At 33.3% G+C, this 25,993-nt stretch overlaps 1 protein-coding gene across 2 annotated transcripts in view; it reads right to left on the bottom strand.

Annotated features, from left to right (window-relative positions):
* Nucleotides 1-1,310: 1,310 nt before the first annotated feature.
* Nucleotides 1,311-25,993, bottom strand: part of LOC105489954 (kelch like family member 1) — a 437,149-nt gene continuing 412,466 nt past the window's right edge. Inside the window, exons 9-11 of one of the 2 annotated variants that reach the window (XM_011755115.3) lie at nucleotides 19,996-20,208; nucleotides 8,307-8,478; nucleotides 1,311-2,477 (exon numbers count right to left, since the gene is read on the bottom strand). In XM_011755115.3, coding sequence (XP_011753417.1) covers nucleotides 2,418-2,477; nucleotides 8,307-8,478; nucleotides 19,996-20,208 — 445 coding nt within the window. In that variant the 3' untranslated portion in view covers nucleotides 1,311-2,417. The remainder of the gene's footprint in view (nucleotides 2,478-8,306; nucleotides 8,479-19,995; nucleotides 20,209-25,993) is intronic. The other variant, XM_071081257.1, reaches the window with a different exon arrangement.

Below are 25,993 nucleotides of genomic sequence, written 5' to 3'. Positions count from 1 at the left end.
TAAATAAATTAAAAATTAAAAAATGCACAAAGGACTTGAATAGACATTAATCCAAAGATTATATAAAAATAGCCAGCAAGCAATGATTGAGGAAATGCAAATTAAAATCACAAGGCAATAGCTATCATCTTATGCTCATTATGAAGACTACTTTCTAAAACAAAAAATGTTGACAAGGATATTCTGCACACAGTTGGTGGGCATGCTAAACGGTATGGCTACTATGGAAAACAGTATGGTGCTTCCTAAGAAAAAAACAAAAGCAATTTCAATTGCCATATGATCCAGCAATTCCACTTTTGTTATATATGGTTAAAAGGATTAAAAGCAGGATCTTGAAGAGATATTTACACACCAATATTTGTAGCAGCATTATTCACAAAAGTAAAGAAGTGAAAGCAACCAGTGTCCATGCATAGATGAATCGATTTAAAAATATTGCATACACATCCAATAGAATTTTGCTCAGCCTTAAAACAGGACATTCTGTCATATACTACAACATAGATTAACTTTGAGGCATTATGTGAAGTAAAATATAGTAGTTACAAAACTTACTGTATAATTCCAGTTACATGTAGCCTCTACAGTAATCAAATTCATAGATACAAAAAAGTAGAATGTGGTTACCGGGAGCTGGAGGGAGAGGAAGAAAGGGAGTCGTTTAATGAGTATAGAGGTTCAGTTTTGCAAATCAGTTGGTTGCGCAACAATGTGAATATGTTTAACACTACTGAATGGTATACTTGGAAATACTGAAGATTGTAAATTTGATATCACATGTTTTTCACCACAATGTAAAAATTATCATTGATATTACCATATTTTTTTTTAGCTATAATGGCATCATTTTTCTGAAATAAACTAATACATTTGACCATGCGTTCATTTCGAGAAAATTCAAATTTCCTAATGTTTCCTTGAGACAAACTGTTTCTTAATATTTTCCTCAGTTGTTAGATTTCAAATACTTTGGCTACCTAACAATAAAAGTCCATTCCATAGTTTTCATTGATTTTTTTTAATCAAAGAAGTTTCTCTTGCCTCTTCTAGCTCCTACACTAGTCTTAGCACTCTTATTAAGCAATGCGTGTTTTCTGGGAACCAATGATAACTGTCTCAAGTGGGTGAATACAGAAGAAACAATAATTAAAATTACATTTGGCATCAGCATAAGTATTATGTTTTTATGGAGATACATACTTCTTTCAATTTGAAAAGTCAGATAATATAATTGCCTGTCTCTGTACCTACCTTGTTGACTTTCACCTTACATTTGATTTAAAATTTATTAAAAAATACACTGATAAATGCAAATTTTTGATCATTTATTAACCGTAATTAAAATTTACATGGATCTATTTATTAAGGACATTGTGTAATGTTTCCACTTTATGTTTTAAACAATTACAAACATGTAGCTTAAAATAATGTACAGATCAATGTAACAAGATTGAAAAATGGGCGATGAGAATATGAAGTCTTCCTTCTTTCTAGCAATAATCATAAACACTCTCACTTAACGGATCATACATTTTTCTTTTGATATTCTAAGTTTGTTTAAGAACAAAATGCTAAAGGAGTTCAACATGCAATGGATATATATAACATTCAGAATCACTAGCTTCCATGCTTACACTGAACTCAACATAAGGCAAAAGCCTCATAATTATACTGAATCTTTGGCTCAGTGTGTTAAAAAAGCAAAGCAACATGGTAAGCCTAATGAAAACAATCCTTTGTGTTTGCCAGTTTCAGATTGCCAGTATGGTTGTCATAAAATTCAACCATTATCTCTGATGAAATATGCAGCTTTGATTAGCAGGACAGTTTGTTTTCTGAATGCAAGATACAAGCATGAATCTGTTTCTCTAATCGTTCTCATAGCTTAGGAAAATGAGGCAGAAGCAGGTTTATTTTAATAAAGCATAATTCTGCTTCCCAGTGTGATCACATATGATTAGAAAAACAGTAAACCAATCAGATTCTGTCAGATGAAATATTCTGTCCTCTACTCTTGGCAATCTCTTGGATATTGCCATAGACTATAAAATGATTGAATGAGCTGTGGTCATGAAATTATCCATGTCACAAATACTGGTCTCTCCTTTCAACTGCTCAAGAAAAAACAAGCCTTTGGTAACTCTAGTTATTGTATGCTATAATACAAAACAAATTACCAATAACCATTCCCAAACTAGCTAACATATGGCCAGACATTGTTCCTGTATAAGTTTAATGTTTTCTTGTTTCCTACTATTCTGTTTGATCTACTAACTCTTTCAACATCAATAGGTAATGCTACAGAGATCCTTGTTCTTGAAGAGTTTTTATCTCTGGAAGTTCTCATTCTTGCCACTCAGTATAAAAATAACCACTCCAGCAAGTAAAATCTTTCCAAGTAAAATATCAATAAGTCAAGGTTGCTTGATGACTACCACACAGGCACCTGCTCTCCCAATATTCAAGGAAGCCATCTGTTAAAAAAGATGAAACACAACTTAAGACAAGTTTTACTGTCATAGAAAAATATACAACTTATATTTTAAAGATTATATACAGGAAAATCATAAATAAATGTGCTCATTTTCCTATGTTAGCCAGAAGTAGTACAATAACAATGAAAACACTGAAAATGGCATTTTAAAAAAAAAGCAATGATTTATATATTGAAAATTTTTAAGCCTACAATTTTAATGGAGTTTTTAAAAACAGTATTAAAATATTTAATGATTTTTATTGAAATTAACCTGCTATAGAAAAGTTTCCATCAAAGCTCTATTCTGGAGCTTGCATGGACACATTTGTGATAATATTTCATAGTGATAGCTTGGACTATATTTTAGATGAAATAGCTATTACACTTACTGCAATCATTTTGAAGTTATTTCCCCAGATATTGTATTGAATTAAATGTGTTATTCATTCATTTTAGACAGAGACATACAATGAAATAAATTCAATATTTTGCCATAAATAGGCCATAATTATAATTGCTACATGCTTATTAAAAATTTTCCATCTTATGACAATCACTGAAATGAGAACTGAGTATTTTTTTAATAATGCTGAATATGAAAATGGTTAGAAATATATTAAAAGCAATAATTTTTACAGAGTTTGTAATGAAAATTTATTCTTTGGAGACAAGCCAACATTTTGATAATTTGAGCTTTTTGATATCAATAATTTTTATTACAGTTTTCTAAGAATATCAAGGTAGATTAGAAATTACATGATATTATTTCAGAGTGAAAAGTAAGTGTATAAAATGTAAGAAATAAAATAGCTGCAAACAAAGTAGCCTCAAATCACATACATTATCTTATTGATTGAAAAAGGACACATTCTTACACTCTAAATATAAAAATTACCTCCATTTTCTACCAGTTATTTTGAATGTATTTGTTGTTACCCATCATCCCACTGTAGGTTAAAAAAATCCACATGATATTTATTTTTTATTCTTTAATGGATTATTTGTAAAAGCTAATTTAATGTAACATCACTTGTCTTCCTCATAGAATTATTGCACAAAATGAGAGTTGGGAAGGAGCATGTGAATATATTTGTGATAATCACATTTTGTACTGTTATGTCCATGAGAGAGATAGTGGTGAATACAGTATCAGGAGATAACATGTTAATCCCACAGCATCAATGTATGCAAAGCTAAGTTTACCTGACTCCAAAATGCATGCACTTCCCCTGGTCTTTCTTTTATTATCTAAAGATTTTCATGGATTGTTTCACATCAGAGTCATTTAAGAAGCATTTACAAAATACAGTCATGCACTGTATAGCTGCATTTTCATCCTTGAGGTTCTGGTCATGGATGAACCACATATATAATGGTGGTGCCATAATATAATGGAGATGAAAAATTCCTATCATCTGGTAATGTCGTAATCCTCTTAACATCAAAGCACAACGCGTTACTCAAATGTTTCTGGTGACACTGGTGTAAACAAACCTGTTGTACTGCTTTTTTTTGAAAATAGAAAAAAGCTCATAGAATAAGGATATAAAGAAAATAATTTACAGCTGGACAATGTGTTTGTGCTTTAATGTAACTGTTACTATAAAGGAGTCAAAAAGTTTTTTAAAATTTAATTGTTTAAAAAGTTAAAAAAGGATACAGTAAGCTAAGGTTAATTTATTATTAAAGAAAGAAAAATATTTTAAAATAAGTTTAGTGTGGCCTAAGTGTAGAGTGTTTTTCAAGTCTACAGTAACATATAGTAATGTCCATGGCCCTCACATCCACTCATCACTCCGTCACTGACTCATGCAGGGCAGTTTCTAGTCCTGCAAGCTCCATTCAGGTTAAATGCCCTATACAGGTGTGTACCTCTTCTTATCTTTTGTACCACATTTCTATAGTAGCTTTGCTATGTTTAGATATGTTTAGATACACAAACACTATTCTGTTACAATTACCCAGAATACTCATTACGGTAACATACTACATAGCTTTGTAGCCTAGGAGCTATAGGCTATATCATACAGCCTCAGTGTGTAGAAGGCCATATCATCTGGGTTGGTCTAAGTATGCTCTGTAGTATGTGCACAATGATGAGATTTCCTAAGGATGGATTTCTCAGATTGTATTTCATTTTTAAGGAATGCATGACTGTATATGTGCACAAACCCTATCACTAAATGGAAATTTAGGATTAATATTGGGTAATTGTATTTTTGGAAACTTTCCCAAAGGCTACCTGATGTCCATTCAATATTCAGTACTGTGTACTAGACTACATATAGAGTGAGTAACTTAACTTTATACCTTCATCTACATCTATACCTCTATCTTTATATATGCTTGTGTGTATGTGTGCATGTGAAAATGAATCCTTTCTGTTTTTCCAAAAACCAAAATGCGATATTCCCCTTGTGTTTCTTATGTCAGCAAATGACACCCATCTCCACCCAGTTGTTCAAGACAGAATCCTCGACCCTTCTTTTTACCTCACTCAACCCTAAATCTGAATCATCAAGCCCTCTAAATATATCTCCAACAAGTTTAATTCTATCCATTTCTTCAGTCTTCCACATAGCTCAGGTTACATAATGTAAACCATGTCTATCTCTCAAAACTTAATGATTCTCTTTCTTGCTCAGTGAGACATACCAAATATTCTTCCTCTGGCTCTTACAAATAAAGTTCCTTAAGCCAAAGCATTCCTATATTTTCATCTAGTTAGCTATTACTCATTTGTCAGACCTCATTCCACATATTTCCTGAAAGAAGATTTCTCTGCCCAATGCACTTAAGTTCTATCAAAGTGCTATTCTCTTACCGAAGAATTAATCATGCTATTTTAAAGATTTGGTATTTTTCTATATAAGTATGTTTTAAATGTTTAAGAAAAGTTATCCTTCTTTCCTCTTGGTCCAGATTTATTTAATATATATTTTAAAAAATCTCCCCTTGTTCTCCCTCTAGGGGTTGTACCCTTCAGCATGAGTAGTATGATAACCTAAAAAGGTTGGCCACAGAACCAATGAAATAAAAGTAATGCTGAATGTAGATCTTTCACCAGGCTTCTCTGTAACAAATTTGGCAATATATCATTCTCAATATATCTTATATATCTATTGTGTACAAATAAATGAAATGCATACACAAAAAGTATACCTAGTTGCAACAATACTTCTCAATTTATTTGAGAAACATTCATACTACCTCCTACTCTGAGCCAGCAACTCTGCTAGTCTTTGGAGACCCCACAATAAAAGAAACATTGTCGTTGATTCCTTATAACCTGCAGATGAATGCAGTCTGATAGTGCTATCAGAATATACCAAGAGAATACATTAAAGGGCAGTTTTACTTAGGCAAGGGGAAATGGGTTAAAGTTCTTTTTTATGTCTTGAAGCACGTGCATCATTTTTTCAAATCAAACACAAAAAATAAGCCCAGTGTTAAATGACAAAAGTCAAATTTATTTAAAACATACATAGATACACACATGTATCTATACATATGGTATGTGTATACATTCTCTGTAAAACAAAGCAACAAAACTGGCAATCGATTCCTAATCTATTTCCAACTCAAGCTAACCTGAGTATTTTTCCAAATATCCACATATTTGGATATTTTAATATAGTTTGCTTATTTATTTTAACAATCAGCCTTTTGTGGGTGATTATCAACTTATATGGGATAATCAACTTATGCCACTTACAGGACATATAGAGTGAAAGTGACAGGAATTCAGCAAATATGGGAAACCTTTCAAGTAGGCTAGAATCCTGAAAATTTTTAAAGGGATTTTGTATGGGTCTGCTGCTCATCCCTCGAGAGCCTTAAAAATATAAATATTGAGAAGATATGGAAGCAAAATCTTAAAGTAATTTAATAGTTTTAAATTTAATGTTTATTATATTAAAGTAAAGTTGTTATAAAACATTTTAAATGCCACTTTGCTGTTTGTAAGATACTATATAATACAAAAAAGTATAATAAAATACAGATGAAGGAAAATGATCTTTAGCAGTCTTTTACCTATTATTACTACATACATTGTTTTGATTTCAATTGTAGAGGAATGATAAGCATAATTACTCTTTATTAGAAATATGTATTCATATATTATATTACATCACTTATATAAACATAAGCTTCCTTTGTTAATGTTCTGTTAAGTGGAACATTTAAAATACACACATTTAGCTAGTACAGTTCCTTAGTAAATCAACAATCATTAATTCACGCATGCAGGGTTTGCTTTGGAAACACTAGGGACTCAGAAAGGTACAGAGTCAAAATATATCCTTCAAAATTTTAGTGCAATAATGTGAAAAGCAATAATTGCTCACTTCTTTTTACATACAGTGCTCTTTGAATAAGAAATGCTTCTTCTTTAGCAATTAAAGTAAAATGTAGAAAATAACAAGACTTAGATCTCTTGATATTTTCCCTTCTTTTCTCTACTCCTCCTTTTTTCTTACTTGGCTACATGTACCTATTTTTGTTGAAGTCAAGAGTTTTCCTTTAGAGGATAATAAATTCACAATGCAGGCACCTTAGTCTAGCCATTAGGAATTTGGTTTTGTACTCTGAGGTTAGTCTGACTAAATATTGTTGCTGAACATGTACCATCAAAACTGGCAAAATCAAGGAAATTATGTTTTGTTAAAAGTAAGTATCTTTAAAACAAATGTACTTTAATCAGGTTTCAAATTCTTTAGATAAATTGTAGTCAATTTCTGTGACCAAAATCAGATCCTTCTACCCACTGAGGCAATATGAGGAGATGTGGTTATTATCCCGCTTCAATTAAATAAAGCTTTAGAGATGCACTGCACTCTTAGATGGAAACGATTTATTTGAACAGTATCTTACTTTTAGATTTCTGGTAAAAGTGAGAAATAATAGAAATATTGAGAGACTTGGAGAAGAATGAAAGTAAAGAGAAATCAAATATGTAAGGGCACAAGTCAGAATGTATCGATTTCCTCCATCATAAGCAAGGCCATAGTAGCTATGCAGCTAAGATGTTTTCCACTATAATTAGTTTGCCCTGGCCTCATCCTCCCATCACACTCACACACACCAACACACATCCTCTAGTTATGTGATTACAATGGGAGCTGTTTAATTCTAGCAAGATCCTGAGTCTCTAACTACAGTGTGTATGTAAGAGATAATGCCTCACCTAAGATAAGCCAGTCATTTTACTCCAACTTCCTGGACAAAATGATTGACAAGGAGTGAGCACTCATTACATGACAGGCTATGCAAAGCCCTTTCTTGTTTATTCTTTTAATTGAACTGGGATTTTTAAAAAGTTATTTTCTGTTTATGGCTGCGGGGTTTACTATTTGGACTTTCCAGCAGCACCACCAGGTGGAAAATTCTCTCTGCAACAGATAAAAATGGACCTAATAAACAGTAACAAAAATGAATGCCAAGAAGGTTGATTTCTGCAGCCTTTATATTGTTTCTAAAACCAAACATTCTAAAGTTAGGGTTTTGTGAATCAATATATTACACTTTTATTTTTTACTTCAGTAACTCAAATTCAGATTCTGTTTCTTGTTGTGGAAAATGGAAATCTCAATAAGCATGTATGTCATTTTTTAATAAATATTTTATTGGTATTGTAGTAATAAAAAGTACATAAGAATGTATAATTTAATGAACTTTTTACAAAATTAACACAATGTTGGACAAAAGCAATCATTTTGGGTTTAGGATACTTTTACTAGATTACTGTTTGTATACCCCTCCTCCACAGAAAGAAAATGAAATAAATTCTTATCCTTGAAGTGAATTATGCTGATGACAATCTTACCTGTGTCCACTCATTAGTTTGTGGGTCATAGGATTCCATAGTGTTGAGGTATGTCTGTCCATCATAGCCACCAACAGCATATAATCTGTCACCAAGAAGACAGACCCCAACAGCATCTCTGGGCATACTCAAAGGAGCCACCATGGTCCACGTGTCTGTTTTGGGATCATATCTAAAATTCAATGACAATAGTGCATAACATATTCTAATCACATTCAACTGTTACTATAAAAATTTTACTTTTTGCAAAACCTGTCATGAAGAGGGAAACTTATTTTTTCTCTAAAGGCTCAAACATTTGAGCTTGTATTCTAGAATGAACATCCATTATGTCTAGCTTCCTAAATTTTAAGATATTTTAAAAATGCATCCAGACTCATAGATGAATGCAGATTCATTCAACAGAAATACATGTCATGATGTCTTTCTACAAAAAGTGTCAGGTATATAAATAACTATTATCCACAGTAGAATTAGGGTATATGAAACAGATGTTTGCAGACTGCTATGGTAATGAAGTAGAAGAAATGATTAAAAATCTGGGAGAATTATGGAATACTCGATAGATGAAGTTTCCTTTAAACCAGTTCTGAAAGTCTAGCCTAAATTTGCTAGAAAAAAAAAAGGAAAATTTGTACAAAAATAACTGTAGTGTTTTGCTGTTGTTGTTATTGTTGTTGCATTGTTTTGTTTTGCTTTTCGTTTTAATGCATGGTCAGCTTTGAGGAAACAGGTAAGTAGCGTGACTATGTTCAAGAAAGACTGAGGAAATGGTGTGTCTCAAGATGTAAGTTTTGGTTAGCTTATGGGATGTTCGATTCCCTGGGTAAGAAGGTACTTTCAGTTTACTCAATCGAAAAGTAGCCTCTGAAAGTGGGGAAATAATTATAACATGAACACAACTGAGTTTAGTGACATTTATCAGGATTCACAGTGAGGGAGAGACTAGTAATTCAAGAGATCAAAGTCAGAAGACTGAAGTTATTCTTATTAAATTCAAACAAAAATTATTTTCAATAAAATTTCATAACCATATAGCACATACAGTTATTTCACATTTTGAGTGGCAAAACCCTGAAGACTCCTTTAATGAATGTACTCTGAATGAATGAAGAAAATATACCTTTGCCTTTGGCCCACAATTGCAGGTTCAGATACAAAAACAGAAAGGGTGGTAAGAATCCAGAAGAATGAATATAAAATAAAACTGTGAAAAAGGATTTTCCAAAAAACACAACAAACAAATTCTTAGTTTGTTTTCCTGCTCCATTTTTTCCCACCCATTCAATTTTTAACTTGAACACTCCTAAAACAAATGAATAAACAAAAATACCTATGCCTTACTGAAAATAAAGAAGTTTGTTACAGAAGATGTGGAATTTCTGTTTCACAGAGAATATTCATATTTCCCACGATGTTATGTGAATTTGCACACCGTGGTTGGGGAGTTTGTGCACTGCCAAGATGATGTGTAAAGTGAGGTGTTGGTTGAATGCTAGAAAATCAGGATCACCTTGAAGCATAGGCTGCCCGGCACGTAAAAATTTAATTTTTAGTGCTGTAGTTAATAAAAACAAAACATCACAGATAGATGCAGACGTATATAGACACACACACCAACAGAAATACATAATCTGTGCCATCAAAATCTCCTTTAAAAATATTTAAACAATGTCCACAAATAGTTTTAAATATGCAAAGATTTTTAAATATGAGAAAATAAAAGATACCACAATGGAGAAAATAGTTCAATCCAGAATGTGGAATATTTTATAAAGTAACTGACTGAATATTTAATAAATCAATGGCAAAAGATAATGAGTAAATAATTAGGAAGAAGTAACTGTTTTAAGTTAAATGTGAATTAGAAATATAACAAAATATAGTGAGTAACCTTTACCTGGATCCTAATTCAAACATACCAACTGTTAAAAAATGTTTGAGACATTTTTGAATATCAATATAACCTAGGCATTACCTTTAAATAAGCAACTATTGAAGTTTTTATTAGCAGAATAATAACTTTGGGGTTACATTAACAAATAAAGTCCTTATTACCTTTGTTTGCTTCTGGAATAATTCAATAACGTTTTGGGTTGAAAATATGTTCAGAAATTTCTCTACAAAACTTTAGAGAAAAAAGGAGGGACACAGGGCAGAAAAATGGATGAAACAATAAGAACAAATTTATGATAGTTGTTGAAGCAGGAAAATAAGTATAGGGGAGTTAACTGTATCATTTGCTTTTTGTTTGTCAGAAAATTTTTCTAGTACAAATAACTTTAAAGTGAATAGTTTACGTAGAATACAGTCTGGATTTTGTCACCATCATGTCACACGAGCAGTTTTTCTAAAGTCATATTATCCTCATTTAATTATTATTCAGCTCTATAGAATTATGTCAAATATTGTCTGCAAGCAGACTTTATCATGTTGCAAATTATATACATATATATATATGTATATATTTATTTATTTAATAGGTCATGGGAACTGAGAGAATAGCAAACGTTAGTGTGCTAAGCAATAATAAACTAATTTCCAGAGGTTTAGTTCTTCACGTAAAACTCAAATGTTGGAAGGGAAATTTAAAAAATACTAATTTGTCCTACATTTTGATACATATTTTAAAAATACTAACCTGCAATCAGAAATATATAAATATATATTTTAAATTTTCTAAAAAGTAATTTTACAATTTTAATGCTTTTTTTGGAAAATACAAATCTTTGAATTAGATGTGTCTGTTTTCAGTAGTAGGTAACATATCTGAAATCTGTAATAACTGTCTTATCTGGTAATGATAATAATATTTAAATTTATATTTTACCAGTAAAACCAAACCAAAACAAAATCTGAGTCATCTGACATAGACACACTCTCCCAGTTATTTAGGAAGAGATCACACAAATTTAAAATCTCCCAGTTGCCATTGTTCTTGTTCTCAGAATGATAACTTTAAATAGATTTTTCTATATTCAGGAACTCTGGGATTCACCTCTCAGCCTGGCACATACAAAGTTATTATCACGAAAATGAAATAAACAACCTATAGATGTATAAGCATTGTCCAAACAATTACTAATAGTGAACTCTGTCATTTTCAGGTCATGTTTCTGAAAACCTTGAATTCCAAGCAGCCTTTTTTTGCCTCTAGTTGCCAGCTTTTTTCTTTTGTCTTTTCTTTTTTATAATAAGGTGGTGGGTGTGGGGTCTTACTGTATTTGGGCTGTCTGCCTTTCCTGCATCTTACCTTGGCCTTCCTGGTCAGAGTGTGAGCTCCGTATCAGAGACTCTATTAAAGTTTATAGCCTTCAAGCAAAAGAAGTGCCAGTATATAGTAGTTAAAATTAACTACAAGATGAAAACTTGTTAAAGGCATATGATAGTCACAGAACAAAAGTTAATTTCTCTTTGTAAAACCAAATTGAATTTTTTAAGAAACCATTAAATTTTCAACCATTAGTGTCATTTTCATACTTTAAGGATAATAATTGGCCTTAACATTTCTGAGGAAAATTGTTTTAAATATAAACACATTACTTTGTTAACAAATAGAATTGAGAATGCTTCTTTTCCCAAGTTTGTACCGGAGATATTTAGATAGAGAGCAAATTAAACAATAAAGAAGTGAATTATAGTCCAGCAGGTCTGCCTGTAAAACAAACAAACAAAATCAAATTAAAAACCAAAGAAACAAAAAAATAAATAAAGATCCATGCTGTGAGAATGGATAGCCTGCTTCAAAAGAGTGGCACATAGATTTCAAGTATATTAATCACAAAATCTCTGTATTAATTAACTTTAAGAAATCAGATGTGAATTGAGCAATCGAGAGTGACAACAGTGTTGGCTGAAAATAAATACTTTTATTTTTTCCTGTAAAGAAAACCAACATTTACCCGATTTCATGACATTAACAAAGGAAGTGTTCCTGGACTTTTAAAACTGTTTATTTTCTAGAAATATAAAACAATTAATTTCAATACAAATTATTTGTTTATAACTGCATAACAGTAATAATGTTCCTAATACACATTTTCATTCAGATGTTTTCGTATGTATGCATTTCTAATGGATATTAGCAATGGGATTTCTGGGTCAAAGACAGTGTATACTTTGAAATGTGGTAAATGTTGACAACTGGTATTACAAAGAGGCTGTGTTAATTTACACTCCACTCCTACCATCACTGTAACGAGCGTGTGTCAGTTGTTCTACATTCTCTCCAACATGCAGTATTATGTGTATTATGTGTTTTTTCATTTTAGACTTTCCAGTGGGTAGGTGATGGTATAATATTGTAATTTTAATTTGCATTTCCCTGATAACTAATGCCATCCAATCTTTTTTTTTCCCCCCATTAATCATTGCCTATTTGGATATCACCTCTTGAAGAGTTCTTGTTCAAACCTTCTGCCTAGCTTTTCTGTTCTTTTAAAAATGATATCTAGAATTTACCTATATATTGGAAACAATGCTTTTGTTGGTTATATGCATTGCAAATATTTTCCCCACTTTCCAACAACTATTTACCCTCTTAATGGTATCTTCTGAAGACATTTTACTGTCATATTTTCTTTATAGATGATCCTATGTAGGTCTAGGTTAAGAAATCTTTCACACCTCATTTGTTTTTGAAGGTGATCTCCTATGTTGTATTCTAACAGCTTTATTGTTTTATGGGTCATATTTAAATCTAAAATCCAGCATGAGTTGATATTTAATGTAATATGTAATAGAGGATAAGACTACGATTTTCCACATGAGATATCCAAATCACCCAGCCACATCTGTCATACTGGCGGGCCTTTCCTTACTGCTCTTTGGTTTCTCCTTTGCCATAATCAAGATTCTCTACATGTGTGATTGTGTTTCTGAACACAAATCTATTCCATTTGTCTACTTATTTATACTGTATTGTTACTACAATGTCTAGTTAAAATAATTTAATAAGAGGCTTTTATATATAGTTTTTCAAGGTTGTCTTGGAACTTAGGACGCTTTTCACTTTTATTTAAATTTTAGGATCATGTTTCCAATGTACACACAGCCACAATGAAACTACACGAAAAAATTGTAATTTAAAAAGACTGCATTAAATTTATAAATTTTGTTTGCTCATTTTTTGTTTTTGTTTTTGTTTTTGGGAGGGGGTTGGGGTTTGTGTGATTGCTTGTTTTTGAGACAAGGCCTCAGTCTGTCACCCAGACAGTGGTGAAATCTCGGCTTACCGCAACCTCCAGCTCTAGTGCTTGAGCAAACCTTCCACCTTAACCTCCAGAGTAGCTGGTACTACAAGCATGTGCCACCATGCCTGGCTAACTTTTTATTTTTATTATTATTGTTTTCAAGTTTTAGTGAGATGAGATCTCACTATGTCACCCAGTCTGCTCACAAACTACTGGGCTCAAGTGATCCACCTTCCTTGGCTTCCCAAAGAGCTGGAATTAAAGGCATAAGCCATTATGCCCAGCCCAATTAATTTTATATATTGACTGAGTATATAGCAATCTTATTATTTCAATCTAACAGTTTCTAGTTTGATTCATATGAAATTATTAGCTATTTATCACATAATCTTGAATAATGGCATTTTTATTTATTCCTTTCCAATTGGTGGCAATTTGCTTTCTTTCTATTGCCTAACATGGCTAGTTGTTCTGTTAACATGTCTAATAAAAATGGTATTAGCAGTCATGTTTTTCTTCTCATTCTAATGAAAAACACAAAACATTTCCATATTTGACTATGAATATTTTGTAGATTCTTATTATCAAATTAACAACATCAGTTTATTTTTCAAGTTTCGGGAGCATTTTTATAATGGATATTGACTTTTATCATCTATTCACTTATTCAGACATTCATTTAATTGTCATTGTATTAAGTTACATTATTACTCTTTTCAATATTAAACCAAATGTGCCTGTCTGTGATAAACTCACATTGGATTTATGTACATGCTTTATCAAACTGATTCTGTCCTAAGAGAATTCTAAGAATTAAAGTTTTAGGGTAGATCCTAATATATTTGAAATGAAAATAATTTTCATATTTTGGTTTATAACACATAACTTTCTAAAAGCATATAAATAATGGTAGTGGGATAATGGTTACCCTTATAGACAATATTTGTTGGTACACATGATTTTCTACCAAATTTTATGATATTCTGGGTCATAAAGTAAACCTCAGATGATTATAATACCTTGAAGTGGTTTTGAATTCACTGTTAATTTTAACCCCAAGACAGAGGAGAAAGCAGTCAGCACAATGTTAGAAAAAATCTCCTCAATATATTCAGTGTGTTTCAGGCTCTTATGCCAATGATGTGCTTAATGTCCACTTTAAATGGGTAGTCTTTTTTGATGTACTTATTGATATTCTCCTAACTTTTTAAACCCCCTTCTTAAAAACATAATGGGCATAGAATGATTCAGAAAGGAAGACGGAAGAAAATAAATTTCTGCTTCTCTTCTCAATATCTGTTGTTCATTTTCAATGCCAAAAAACTTTAAAGTTAATTTGATTTCAATTTCTGTATAACGATGAATGAAAAATTCTATTTTGACTTATGTCATATTTTATTACATCCATTTTTCAAGGTTGAGGAGAGGAGAAATGAGTTGTTGACAGAACAAAAAGAAAATAAGGAAAAGCTAAACAGTTCTTTGACTCCTCTCAGATGCAGTTGTCACAATACACCTTTAAAAATTATTTTAACTATTCTCAGTCAGCAGAACATGGATTATACCCAGGAAATCTGAATGCCAGTTTAAACAAACTTTAAAAATTGGATATCTCTTAACAGTTCAAAACTAAAAAGCAACGGATTATTTATATAATCACTTCCTCTACTAGTACGACAGAAAACCATAATTAGCACTATAAAGCCAAATTACTTTTATTTTATTTTATTTATATATTTTTTGAGACAGGGTCTCACTCTGTCACCCAGGCCGGAGTGCAGTGGCAAATGATGGCTTACTGCAGTCTTAACTTCCCCAGGCTCAAGTGATCCTCCCACCTCAGCCTCCCAAGTAGCTGGGGCCCCAGGCATGTGCCATCACACCTGACTAATTCTTGTATTATTAGTACAGATGAGATTTTGCCATGTTGTCCAGACTGATCTCAAACTCCTGAGCTCAAGCAATCCACCTTTCTTGTCCTCCAAAGATGCCAGGATTACAGGCGTGAGCCACTGGACCTGGCCGATATCCTTCTATCTGTATAGATTAACATATGTTTCATTTATTCGTCCATATTTGTATTTCCACATAATCCTTCGTCCTCAAAATATGCAGATAAATTATCATGATGCCAGAATAATTCTGGGCAGCATATCTAAGGACAGCAGGTTATTCTGTCACCTCCTTTCTGAGTCGCTCCTCATAAGCCATTGAGGGAAATAGCAAATCACAGAATTAAATTGGTATAGCTATTGTATCAGCTAACGTTGCTGCATCTACTTATAAAGCAGGGCTCCTAAATACTTAGGTTAGCATAGAATCCTTGATATGGTTAGGCTTTGTGTCCCCACCCAAATTTAATTTTGAATTGTAATCCCCAGATGTTGAGGGAGAAACTTGGCGGAAGGTGACTGGATAATTGGGGTGATTTCCCCCACGCTATTCTTGTGACAGTGAGTAAGTTTCCATGAGATCTGGTGGTTTCACAAGTGCTTGGCAAGTTCCTCCTTCGCTCGCTCTCTCTCGTCTGCTGCCATGTAAGACATGCGTGCTTCCCCTTCTCCATGATGGTAAGTTTCCTGAGGCTTCATCAGCTATGTGGAGCTATGAGTCAATTATACCTCTTTTCTTTATAAATGACCCAGTCTAAGGTAGTTTTTTTTTTTTTTTTTTTTTTTTTTTTTAAAGGGAGTCTCGCTCTGTCGCCCAGGATGGAGTGCAGTGGCGCGATCTCGGCGCACTCTAAGACAGTTCTTAACAGCAGTGTGAAAATGGACTAATATAATCCTCATATTAACATAGTCTATCCAAAATTTGAGCATAATTTGCTAGCCAATAGCAAACATTATGAATGCATAGTAACAGAAAAACAATGGCAACAAACTAGCTAGTCCCTTCTCCCTGCACTCATGCAGCTGACTCCAGCAATAGTATCTTGAATGAGAAAGGGTTTGGGGGAGGAAAGGGAAGGGGGAAGGGGAGAAGCAGCACATCACAATAATATATCAAAATTGTTAATAGTGTTTAGATAAGGTATAAGGATATACTTTTAAATCAGTATTTGAACAATTGCTTAGCTTTTCAGGCCCTATCTATCTCAACAATTTTCTGCTTAAAGTATATGGAAATAATACTCCGCCAAGATGATGCAAATGCAAATGTGGATTTGCAATACCAAACAAACATCTACCAAATTTTACAATATTCTCGGTCATAAAGTAAACCTCAAATGATTACATTTGCCTCTCCATGAGTCCATCTCAACATTCACCCATTCTTCTGCTCTATCAATCTATCCATTTATCTTCTACAATTTCTCTGTCAATTCATTTGTCTGTATAACATCCTATTTACAGTTTATCTCAGGAAAGTTTTCCTTGTGGGAATATTGAGGTTCATTTTTCTTAGTGTCTGATTGATTCAATACATTCTTGTTATGTGCTTATTCTGTGCCAGAAATTGTACGAAGCACAATAATATAGAGCTGGGTGGAAAGCTATCTTGGGCAGTTTCAGCCGATGGCACCTAGTTTAATTTAAAAAACTGATGTAAAAAGAATTTTAATTATAATGTTAATAATTAGTACCAAGAAATAAATCTCAATTTTTCTTCTTGGTCAAATTTGCATTATGAAATGATCCCTCTGGCAACTATAAGAAGAATGAATTGGAAGATGCAGAAGTGGGTATTACAAAGTCTGGCATAGAAGGTTCCTATTATCTTGACACGCTTCTTTCACCCGCCCTCATTACTGGGATGCAGATGTGAGGGCAAAGGTGGTTCTGATCTATTATTACTCAGCAGCGGGACTGATGCCTTTGAGCATATTTTCTTATCTGTTGCCTAGATTCCAGTTTCATTTGGTATCTTAAAGGTTTATTTATTTATTTGTCTCTTTCTTCTAATACTGTAAGCTCTGTATAGCATAGTGCAAAATACACGAAAAACAATAGTTGTTGACTAAATAGATAAATGAATGAGTGTTGTTTGCCTAATAGATCACATCTTCTGGACCTCACTTCTCCTGAAACTCAATGCACATTTTGGACACTGATTTTGTCCACCAGGTTGCTCTTACTAGGGTGAGGTTTGGTCACAAAATTAGTTTTCATCTGTTCCATAAACTAGTCTAGCGTCCTCATTCTCATTCAGTCCCTGCCTTCTACCTTCTCTGATTTGAGGTGCCAGTATTATTTGTGCTTACAATACCTGAGTGCAAACAATTTTTGATAAGCATTATAAAACTGGACTTAACACCGCCATTATATAATAGTCTACATTTCTATAAAAAATCATTGTGCTATAATAAAATGTGATCTATCCATCTCTCTACAAAACATAGCATTGTACACTATTCTTGCTATTTCTAATGATGTTGGCCTATGATTATGTACTAAAAAACATTTTTACATTCTATGTGCAAAGTGATTTCACAGAGGCACAGTTGCATATCTTGATTTATTGAGGAGTTACATGTGAAATCATCAGCATAGAAAATATGTTATAAAAAGTGCAAAAGTGCTATTAATCTGATGGGTAGTATGAGCTAGGATAAGAATCATGATAATGCTGTGTGCTTCTGCATTACTTAAGCTGCTCATATCCACTGCACTCCTATAACTCAAAATAGCCATGCTTATTTAAATCTAATTTTCCAACAAAAATATATTCCTAAACTGAATTATTTATGCCTCTGTTCACAAACAACATTTCAATACATTATACAGTCGGGTTGGATGAGAATATTGGGATGAAATATTTCATTAGCAGAATTTATGTAAGATATTCAAGGTAAAAGTAGGAGGCTCATCATATTCATCTCTTCGTTTATGCAAGAATTTAGCAGAGAAAATGTAAGTGGATTAGTTGTCAGTCTATTAGCAGCATTTTAAAAAATAAATGATTGCACATTTGTGTGTATAAAAGTATAAACCTATTTATTAGGACACTGGCCACTGTCTTCATCGTAACACCTGTAGTTCCTGATTTCAGTGGACTAGAAAATATTAAAGTGAAAATGCAGTGAACTTAATGCCTTTCTCGATGGGTATACAGCCATAAAGCTACAGTCCATTTCACAGAGTAGCAATATTGGTAAACATTGTTTCTGCATTTTATCTAATTTGAACACAGCCTGCTTACCAAAATCCATCTCTTGCCAATGGACTTATCCTCAGTAAAAATAATTACACATCCTTAGAAAAAATTGTCATAAGTGGGAAAGAATATCCTTTTTCGATTATCTATACCACTTACAGGCATCAGGATACAGGCTGTGTTTTCCTAATATAAAAAGGAAAATGTTTCTGCTCTCGGAGCTATCCACCAAACATCTCACTTTTCTCCCAGATACAAGTTGGGGTATTGGTCTCACACTCCCATGAAGTTTTCTGTGGCCATGTTATTGGTTTGTCATTGTAGTACAAACAAAAGAGAATTCTATTACTTGCAGGTGAAATCTTTAAGGACCAGTGAACAATTTACTACTCTCTGGCTTTTTCCTTTTGACACAGAGACCAGCAATGACCAATATTCTGGGTTATGTGTCAGTCTGAGTACCAGAGTGGTAATATCATGGATATGTAGCATGAATGAGGAAAAAAAGCATCATGGTATTAAAGCACTGAGAGTTTTAAAGTTATTTGTTACAGTAGAGTTACTTATCTTATACCAATTGATAAACCAATTGACCTAAATATTCCTTATCCTCGTTTCTCCATGGATCACTATGGATCCTATGTAATAGGAAATATTACCATGCATCTTACTAAGGATTGTTCAGTCCTTACTGCATACCATATAATACTTCTAAGCAATGCACAGCCAAAAGAGAACTCAGTGATAGCTATGCCAGAGGTCTCTGCATTGTATTCCTACCTGAAGCCAAGGTGTTATCCCACTCTAGCTTCTGTGCACCTGGTCAATTTTAGAAAGAGTTATAAGAGAACCTATGTTTCCTTCATATACCAAGATTATTAAAAATATAGCTCCAATCTGTCTGTCTTATGTTAAAAAGGATTTGTCATAAAATAAGAACTTAATAATTCACCTTTGAGAGTTTGAAAGGGGAGTAAAACAAACTTGAACAGAAGAATAGAACACAGAAGCAAAATATCCAATATTTTTAAAAGCATTAACAAATATTCACATTTCATAAATCACTCAAAACTTCTTTTTAATGTATGTTTTGAAAGTATATCAAGAAGAAATTTAAACATTATTTAAGGACTTACGAAAAAACATTGTGGAAATTTAAATAAATATTAGTTGAAGGGAGGAAGCCAGGAATACAAGAATAAGAAAATAAAAGAAAGTACGTGTGTGTGTGTGTGAGAGAGAGAGAAAGAGAGAGAGAGAGAGAGAAAGGAGTTAAAAAATGTATCTCTAGGTGTTGAATTTAACTTTCCTAAATAATGCAATTTTTCCAAACACTTGAATCAGGCATCAATGTGATTTGCACTGTCTCTTTCACTATAAAAGTGTCCTTGGGGTCTCACCTTTCTACATAATCCAGTAGCCGGGAACAGTGATTTGAAGCAGGAGCATCATGACCTCCTACTGCATAAAGAAAACCGTCACATGTGGCCACTCCGACACCCCCTCTCCTCTTACACATGGGAGCACACATGTTCCACTTATTTGTATGAGGATCATAATATTCCATTGAACTCAAACAGGAACTTCCATCACGACCTCCAACTGAATACAGCCTAAAACACAATTGGAAAAACGTGATTTAATATCATAGTCTGGATGACAAAATAGAGAAAATAAAAGGTCTTTTAAAATACATGTTCATAGTATGAGACTCGAATGTGTTGGAAATATATTACTTTGCAGGGAGATTTTGTTAAAGATACCCAATAAATGATCATATATACTAGAAATTTCTATTTTTGTATAGAAATTGAAGTATACTAGATGAAATTAAAACAACTATAATTTTAACCTCTATTTCTAGAAAGTTGGATAGATTTAAATTGCATACTGCAGAAATAAGTAATATTAGTATGTTAGTTTAATAAATATTAAGAAATGGCTATTAAAATACAGAATAAAATGTAAGACAATGAACATAAACAGGAGAAAGGCATTATCCTACTTGTTGATAAGCAAGTGATTTGGCAGTATGTAACACATGCCTGCGCCTTGTTTTCCAACCTCACAGTTTAGAACAATGAATAAATGTAATAAACTAAAAGTATTATCTTACCAACAACTTTCTTAATCAGTGACTATACTAGAGCTAAAGACAAGACTTTACAGAAAAAAGAATGCAACAATGTTAGTATGATTGAAATTGCTGAAGGTTACTTGATACACTTATCTTGCTACAATTATTTTATTAATAAGAAGTATGATAGAAAACACCCCAAAATAAGTTATACATCATAAATGGTACTAACATAATTTGAATGCATTGTCTAATCCTAATAAAATAGTTCTTCCCCATTTAATCATAGTCATTATTTTATCACAGTAAGGTACCGTGTTGCATTTATTTACTTATCCATTTGCTCACTACCTATTTTTGAATGTTTAGTGTGTGCCACACATTGTTAAAACTTTTATTGATATGTCCATGAACAAAACAGGAAAAAAAAATCCATGCACTCAATTGTACGGAAGCAGGGATAGACATAATATACAAAGTAAACATAAATATCATTTACTACTGGGGAAGGTGCAAAGTGCAATGGACATAGAGTCCAGAAGCAGGATCAGTAATGCAACTGGTGAGGGTGGAGATTGTGAATACAATTTAAATAAGTAACCAGAAAAGTTCTCACTGAAACCTTTTGCAAAAACTTGGAAGATAGTGGTAGTGATTGAAGGTGACTTCAGGAATATGTGGGGAAGGAAGTTTTAAGGATGACTAAATAGTGAGTGAAAAATTTCAGAAACAGGAAGGAAGCCAGAGTGGCTGGGACAGAGACTGATATGAGAGTGGTAGTTCAGGGTGAATGGCAGCTTACAAGCTGCATGTAGACTTTTCTCCTGAGTACAACAGGAAGCCATTGTGGTTTTTGAATAGAGGGAGGATATGATTTGTTTGTGTTTTAATGAGATTAGATGTGTGAAAGGAAAATAAATCCTGGGACTCTCAAATCACTAAAGCCAAAGGGAAAACTCAAGCTTGGAACTGCTTAGCACAAACCTGCCTCCCATTCTATTCCTGGAAAAGATAGCTACTAAGATTAAAAAAAAAAAAAAAAAAAAAAAAAAAAAAAAAAAAAAAAAAACTCTGTACCTTCCTCACAAGAAATTTCCTTGTGGACAAAGGGCAGACATAATTCAAAGCCATCCCTCTGCTCACAGAGATAAGTGAATATCTGAGTGTCTCCTTTGGAAAGGCTAGTCAGAAAATCAAAAGGATGGAACTACTTGTCTCTTACCTACCTATGACCTGGAAGCCCCTCCCCCACATTTCGATTTGTCCCACTTTTCTGGATGGAACACATATTGATCGATTGATGTCTCATATCTCCCTAAAATGTATAAAATCAAGCTGTGCCCCAACCACCTGTGGCACAGGTTGTCAGGTCTCCCGAAGCTGTGTAATGGCCACGAGCCCTTAACTTTGGCAAAATAAACTTCCTAAATGGACTGAGACCTGTCTCAGATATTTGGGGTTTGCAGATGAAGTGTTTTCTTTACTATGGACAATATATCCAATATAATATGTTTATAAGTAGACTTAAATCTATAATACTCAATTTCTAAATAAATGCATAGGAAGGCAGTATTACTTAGCATATAAATCAATCGAGAAGTAGATTTAAAAATTCCTGCTCTAATACTATATAATAACTCTAAAGTATGATATGCAAAATTATTTTAAATCCTAGGAATTTTTTTAAAGCTGTTTGTGTTTTTCGTAATGACTGCCATAGTAAAATATATCTGATTGCCCAAGTGTTCCCTTTATGTGTGTAATACCTCTTTGCTTGATTACTCACAAGTAGTCTGCTAGCTCTCAATCTTGTAGTATGCTAAAATTAACCAATAGGAACATTAAAAAAAAAAAAGCAAGTATTGAACAATTTAGCTTGCAAAAACACCCAAAAGTGAAATAATTATTCACTTATAAGTTTTTAATCATCCTAAACACCTTATGAAATCTGAACCTCACTTATTTCTGTTTCATTTAAATTGATGATTTAACACAAAAGAAGTATGGAGTAACCCTAAGATATTAAAATATAACTAAATGTATTTTGCGAGGACTTTACTTATGGGCATCTTTCTGTGAGATACCTAGCATAGCCCTCATATATAGTTCATAAATAAACACGATATGAACTTCTTATATTCTATTGTTTTAAAGGAAATGTTTACTTCAAGCTGCTTTATTTATTCATAAACATTACTCTGATAAATTATACTATTGAGTCATTTGAACCAAATGTTGATAATAATGAAATAGTTCTAGGCGATAATAGATCACAGTTTTCTGTTTCTGAAATTGTTTCAAAAATTATGTAAATATATACCTGAATTTACATTAAAAAGTAGTGATGACATACAAACCATCGAGACTAAATCATGAAGAAATATGAACTCTGAACAGACCTATATCTGTCTAATCTAGTATCAAACTACATATAGGTCTGTTCAGATTTTGGATATTGAATCAGTAATCAAACTTCCCAACAAAGAAAAGTCCAGGAGCAGACAGATATGTGAAAAAATTCTCCACAGCACTAACCATCACAGAAATACAAATCAAAACCACAATGGGATATCACCTCACTCTAGTGGGAACAGCTATTATCAAAAAAACAAAAAAGTAATAAATGCTGATGAGGATGTGAAAAAGGGGAAACTCTTACACATTGTTTATGGCAATGTAAATTAGTAAAACCATTACAAAAAAGAGTATGGTAATCCCTCAAAAAATTACAAGTAGATTCACCATACGATCCAGAAATCTCATTACTTGGTATATATTCAAAGGAAATGAAACCAGTATATAAAAGAGACAGCTGCACTTCCATGTTTATTGCAGCACTATTCACAATAGCCAAATTATAGAATCAACTAAATGCTCAACAATGGATAAATGGATAATGGAAATGTGCTCCATTTGTTGGAACACAATGGAATACTATTCAGCCATAAAAAGAATAAAATCCTATTATTTTCAATAACATGGATGAGCCTGAAGGACATTACATTAAGCAAAATAAGCCAGGCACCAAAAGACAAATACCACATTATCTCACTCACATGTGTACTCTAAAAAAAAAAAGTCTCATAGAATTTGAGAGTAAAATGGTGGTTATCAGAGACTGGAGACAACAAGTGGGGAGGGGTAGATGGAGAGAGGTTGGTCAATGGGTACAATTTTGCAGTTAGGAGAAATAACTTTTGATATTCTATTGCACATTAAAGTGACCACAACTAACAATAATGCATTGCATAGTTTGAATAGCTAGAAGAGAGGATTCAAATGTTCTCACAACAAAGTAATAATAAATGTTTAAGGTGATGAATATACTAATTACCTAATTTGTTCATTGCACAATATATACAAGCATCAAAACATAGCATTATAATCCATGAATATGTATAATTATTATGTGTCAAAAACAAAAACAGAAAGTAAGCCCAGGATCAAATGACTTTACTGGCACATTCTCGCTGAGCAGTTCGAATATATGCTATAATATACATACATGTCTTCATGAACAATTATCAGGTCAAACACATTGGTTCACACTTACAATCCCAGCACTTTGGGAGGCCAAGGTGGAAGGATGACTTTAACCCAGAAGTTCAAGACCAGCCTGAGTAACATGGCGAAACCCCATCTCTAAAAAAGTTACAAAAATTAGCTGGGCATGTTAGCACATGCCTGTAGTCCCAGCTACTCAGAGGCTGAGGCAGGAGGAACACTTGAACCCTTTGAGCTTGAATCCAGCTCAAAGCTACAGTGAGCTGGAATCATGTCACTGCACTCTAGCATGGGCGACGGAGCAAGGGCCTGTCTCAAAACACAAAAACAAAAACAATCATCAAAGGTAATCTTCTTAGATTTCCCCCTCACCATCTATTTACTCATAGTTTAGACTGATTCCTTGCTTCTTTCATTGAAATTAGATGTTGAGAATTTGAAGAGCAGAGAAGAATCTGATGACGGAAGTCAATGCGCTGGCAGCACAGAAAGTGACAGCTGACAGTTTTGCAGCCAGAAAGGCAATGTGACATTTCCACTTTGAGTTGAAAGATGGGTAAAAATTTGTAAGATGAAAAAACAGGGGGAAGCTTTACATACAAGGAAAGCATTACATGTAAAGACCAGGGGCATGAAAGGTCATAGCAGTTGATAAATAAAGAGTGACAGGTACGTCATATTGATGGAAGGGATGGCAGTAAAGGAGGGGATGAAAGATATGTAGCTTGTAGGATGAGAAGGTTAGATTGAGAATGAAGGGAGTTGCATAATATGCTATGAAGTTAAGGCTTCATTACAAGGCAGTGAGTTAAGGACAGAAAAATAACATTCTTCAAAACCATCAGCTTCATAGTTCCATTGCTGTAAATATTGACCAGTATATCCTTACGTGCCAGGATTTGACAGGAGAGCCAGAAATATTTTTGACTAAGTGCACTCTTCTAGGTTCTTGCTGAAAATTGCAAGAATCTGAGACTTCCCTGCTATTTTGCCTATTTATGTGTTTACTGGCATACAGATAAGTTTTAACTAATGTTCAGCCACAGGTTTCAAAGTCTTGAGGCCTAGTTAGCAGGTGCTCATCTAAGTTAGTGCCATATATTTTATATTCTATTACATACAATACAGCAGCTCAAGAAAACAAATCCTGTATTGATTAGGATATGTGTCTGAATGTGTGTAAACAGGATTTTACAGGTGATGAGATCCAGGCTGCATTGCTAGAGTATGAGCATTGTCAAGAACTGTGAAGAATCTGAAATTCTACCCTACTTCCAAGCTAACAAATTAGCCTGCTCCAGTTTCATGGATGCTGGCAGAAGAAACAAGATTCATGGGAGAGAGAGAAGTGACTTTGCTACTGACAATATAGTAGGCAGCATAAATTTCGTGTTTACATCTGCACTCCTTGTTTCCCCCAAGCCTCACCAGCATGATTCAGAGATACTCACGTGAATGCTGCACATGTGGTGGGTTTGTTTCACCTCTAAAGGAACTCCGAGTTTTGGAAACTCTAATCCTTTAAAGGGGCTGCCAGAAAACCTGCCCAACCTTCTCCCTGAAGGGAGACATTATCTTTATGATTCTGGCCAAGGAACAATTCTCTACTCTCTGACAGAAAGGAAGTCACTATCTTTATCTTCCAACTCTTTGATCTACAAATATCCTGAAAATATGTTATGAAAAACAGTCACCAGTAATTATTGTTTGGAAAATGTGCAGTAATCCTAAAACCCGATGGACAATTGTCTATTAACCCTCATGTCTTGATGTCCCAAAGTGGAGTCCCAGTTACCACAACCATGGTTCAGACAGAA

Source organism: Macaca nemestrina, chromosome 16 (assembly GCF_043159975.1).
Source record: "Macaca nemestrina isolate mMacNem1 chromosome 16, mMacNem.hap1, whole genome shotgun sequence".
Classification (NCBI taxonomy): Eukaryota; Metazoa; Chordata; class Mammalia; order Primates; family Cercopithecidae; genus Macaca; species Macaca nemestrina.
Note: the sequence above shows the minus strand (reverse complement) of the source record. Positions and strands in the feature narration are given on the sequence as shown.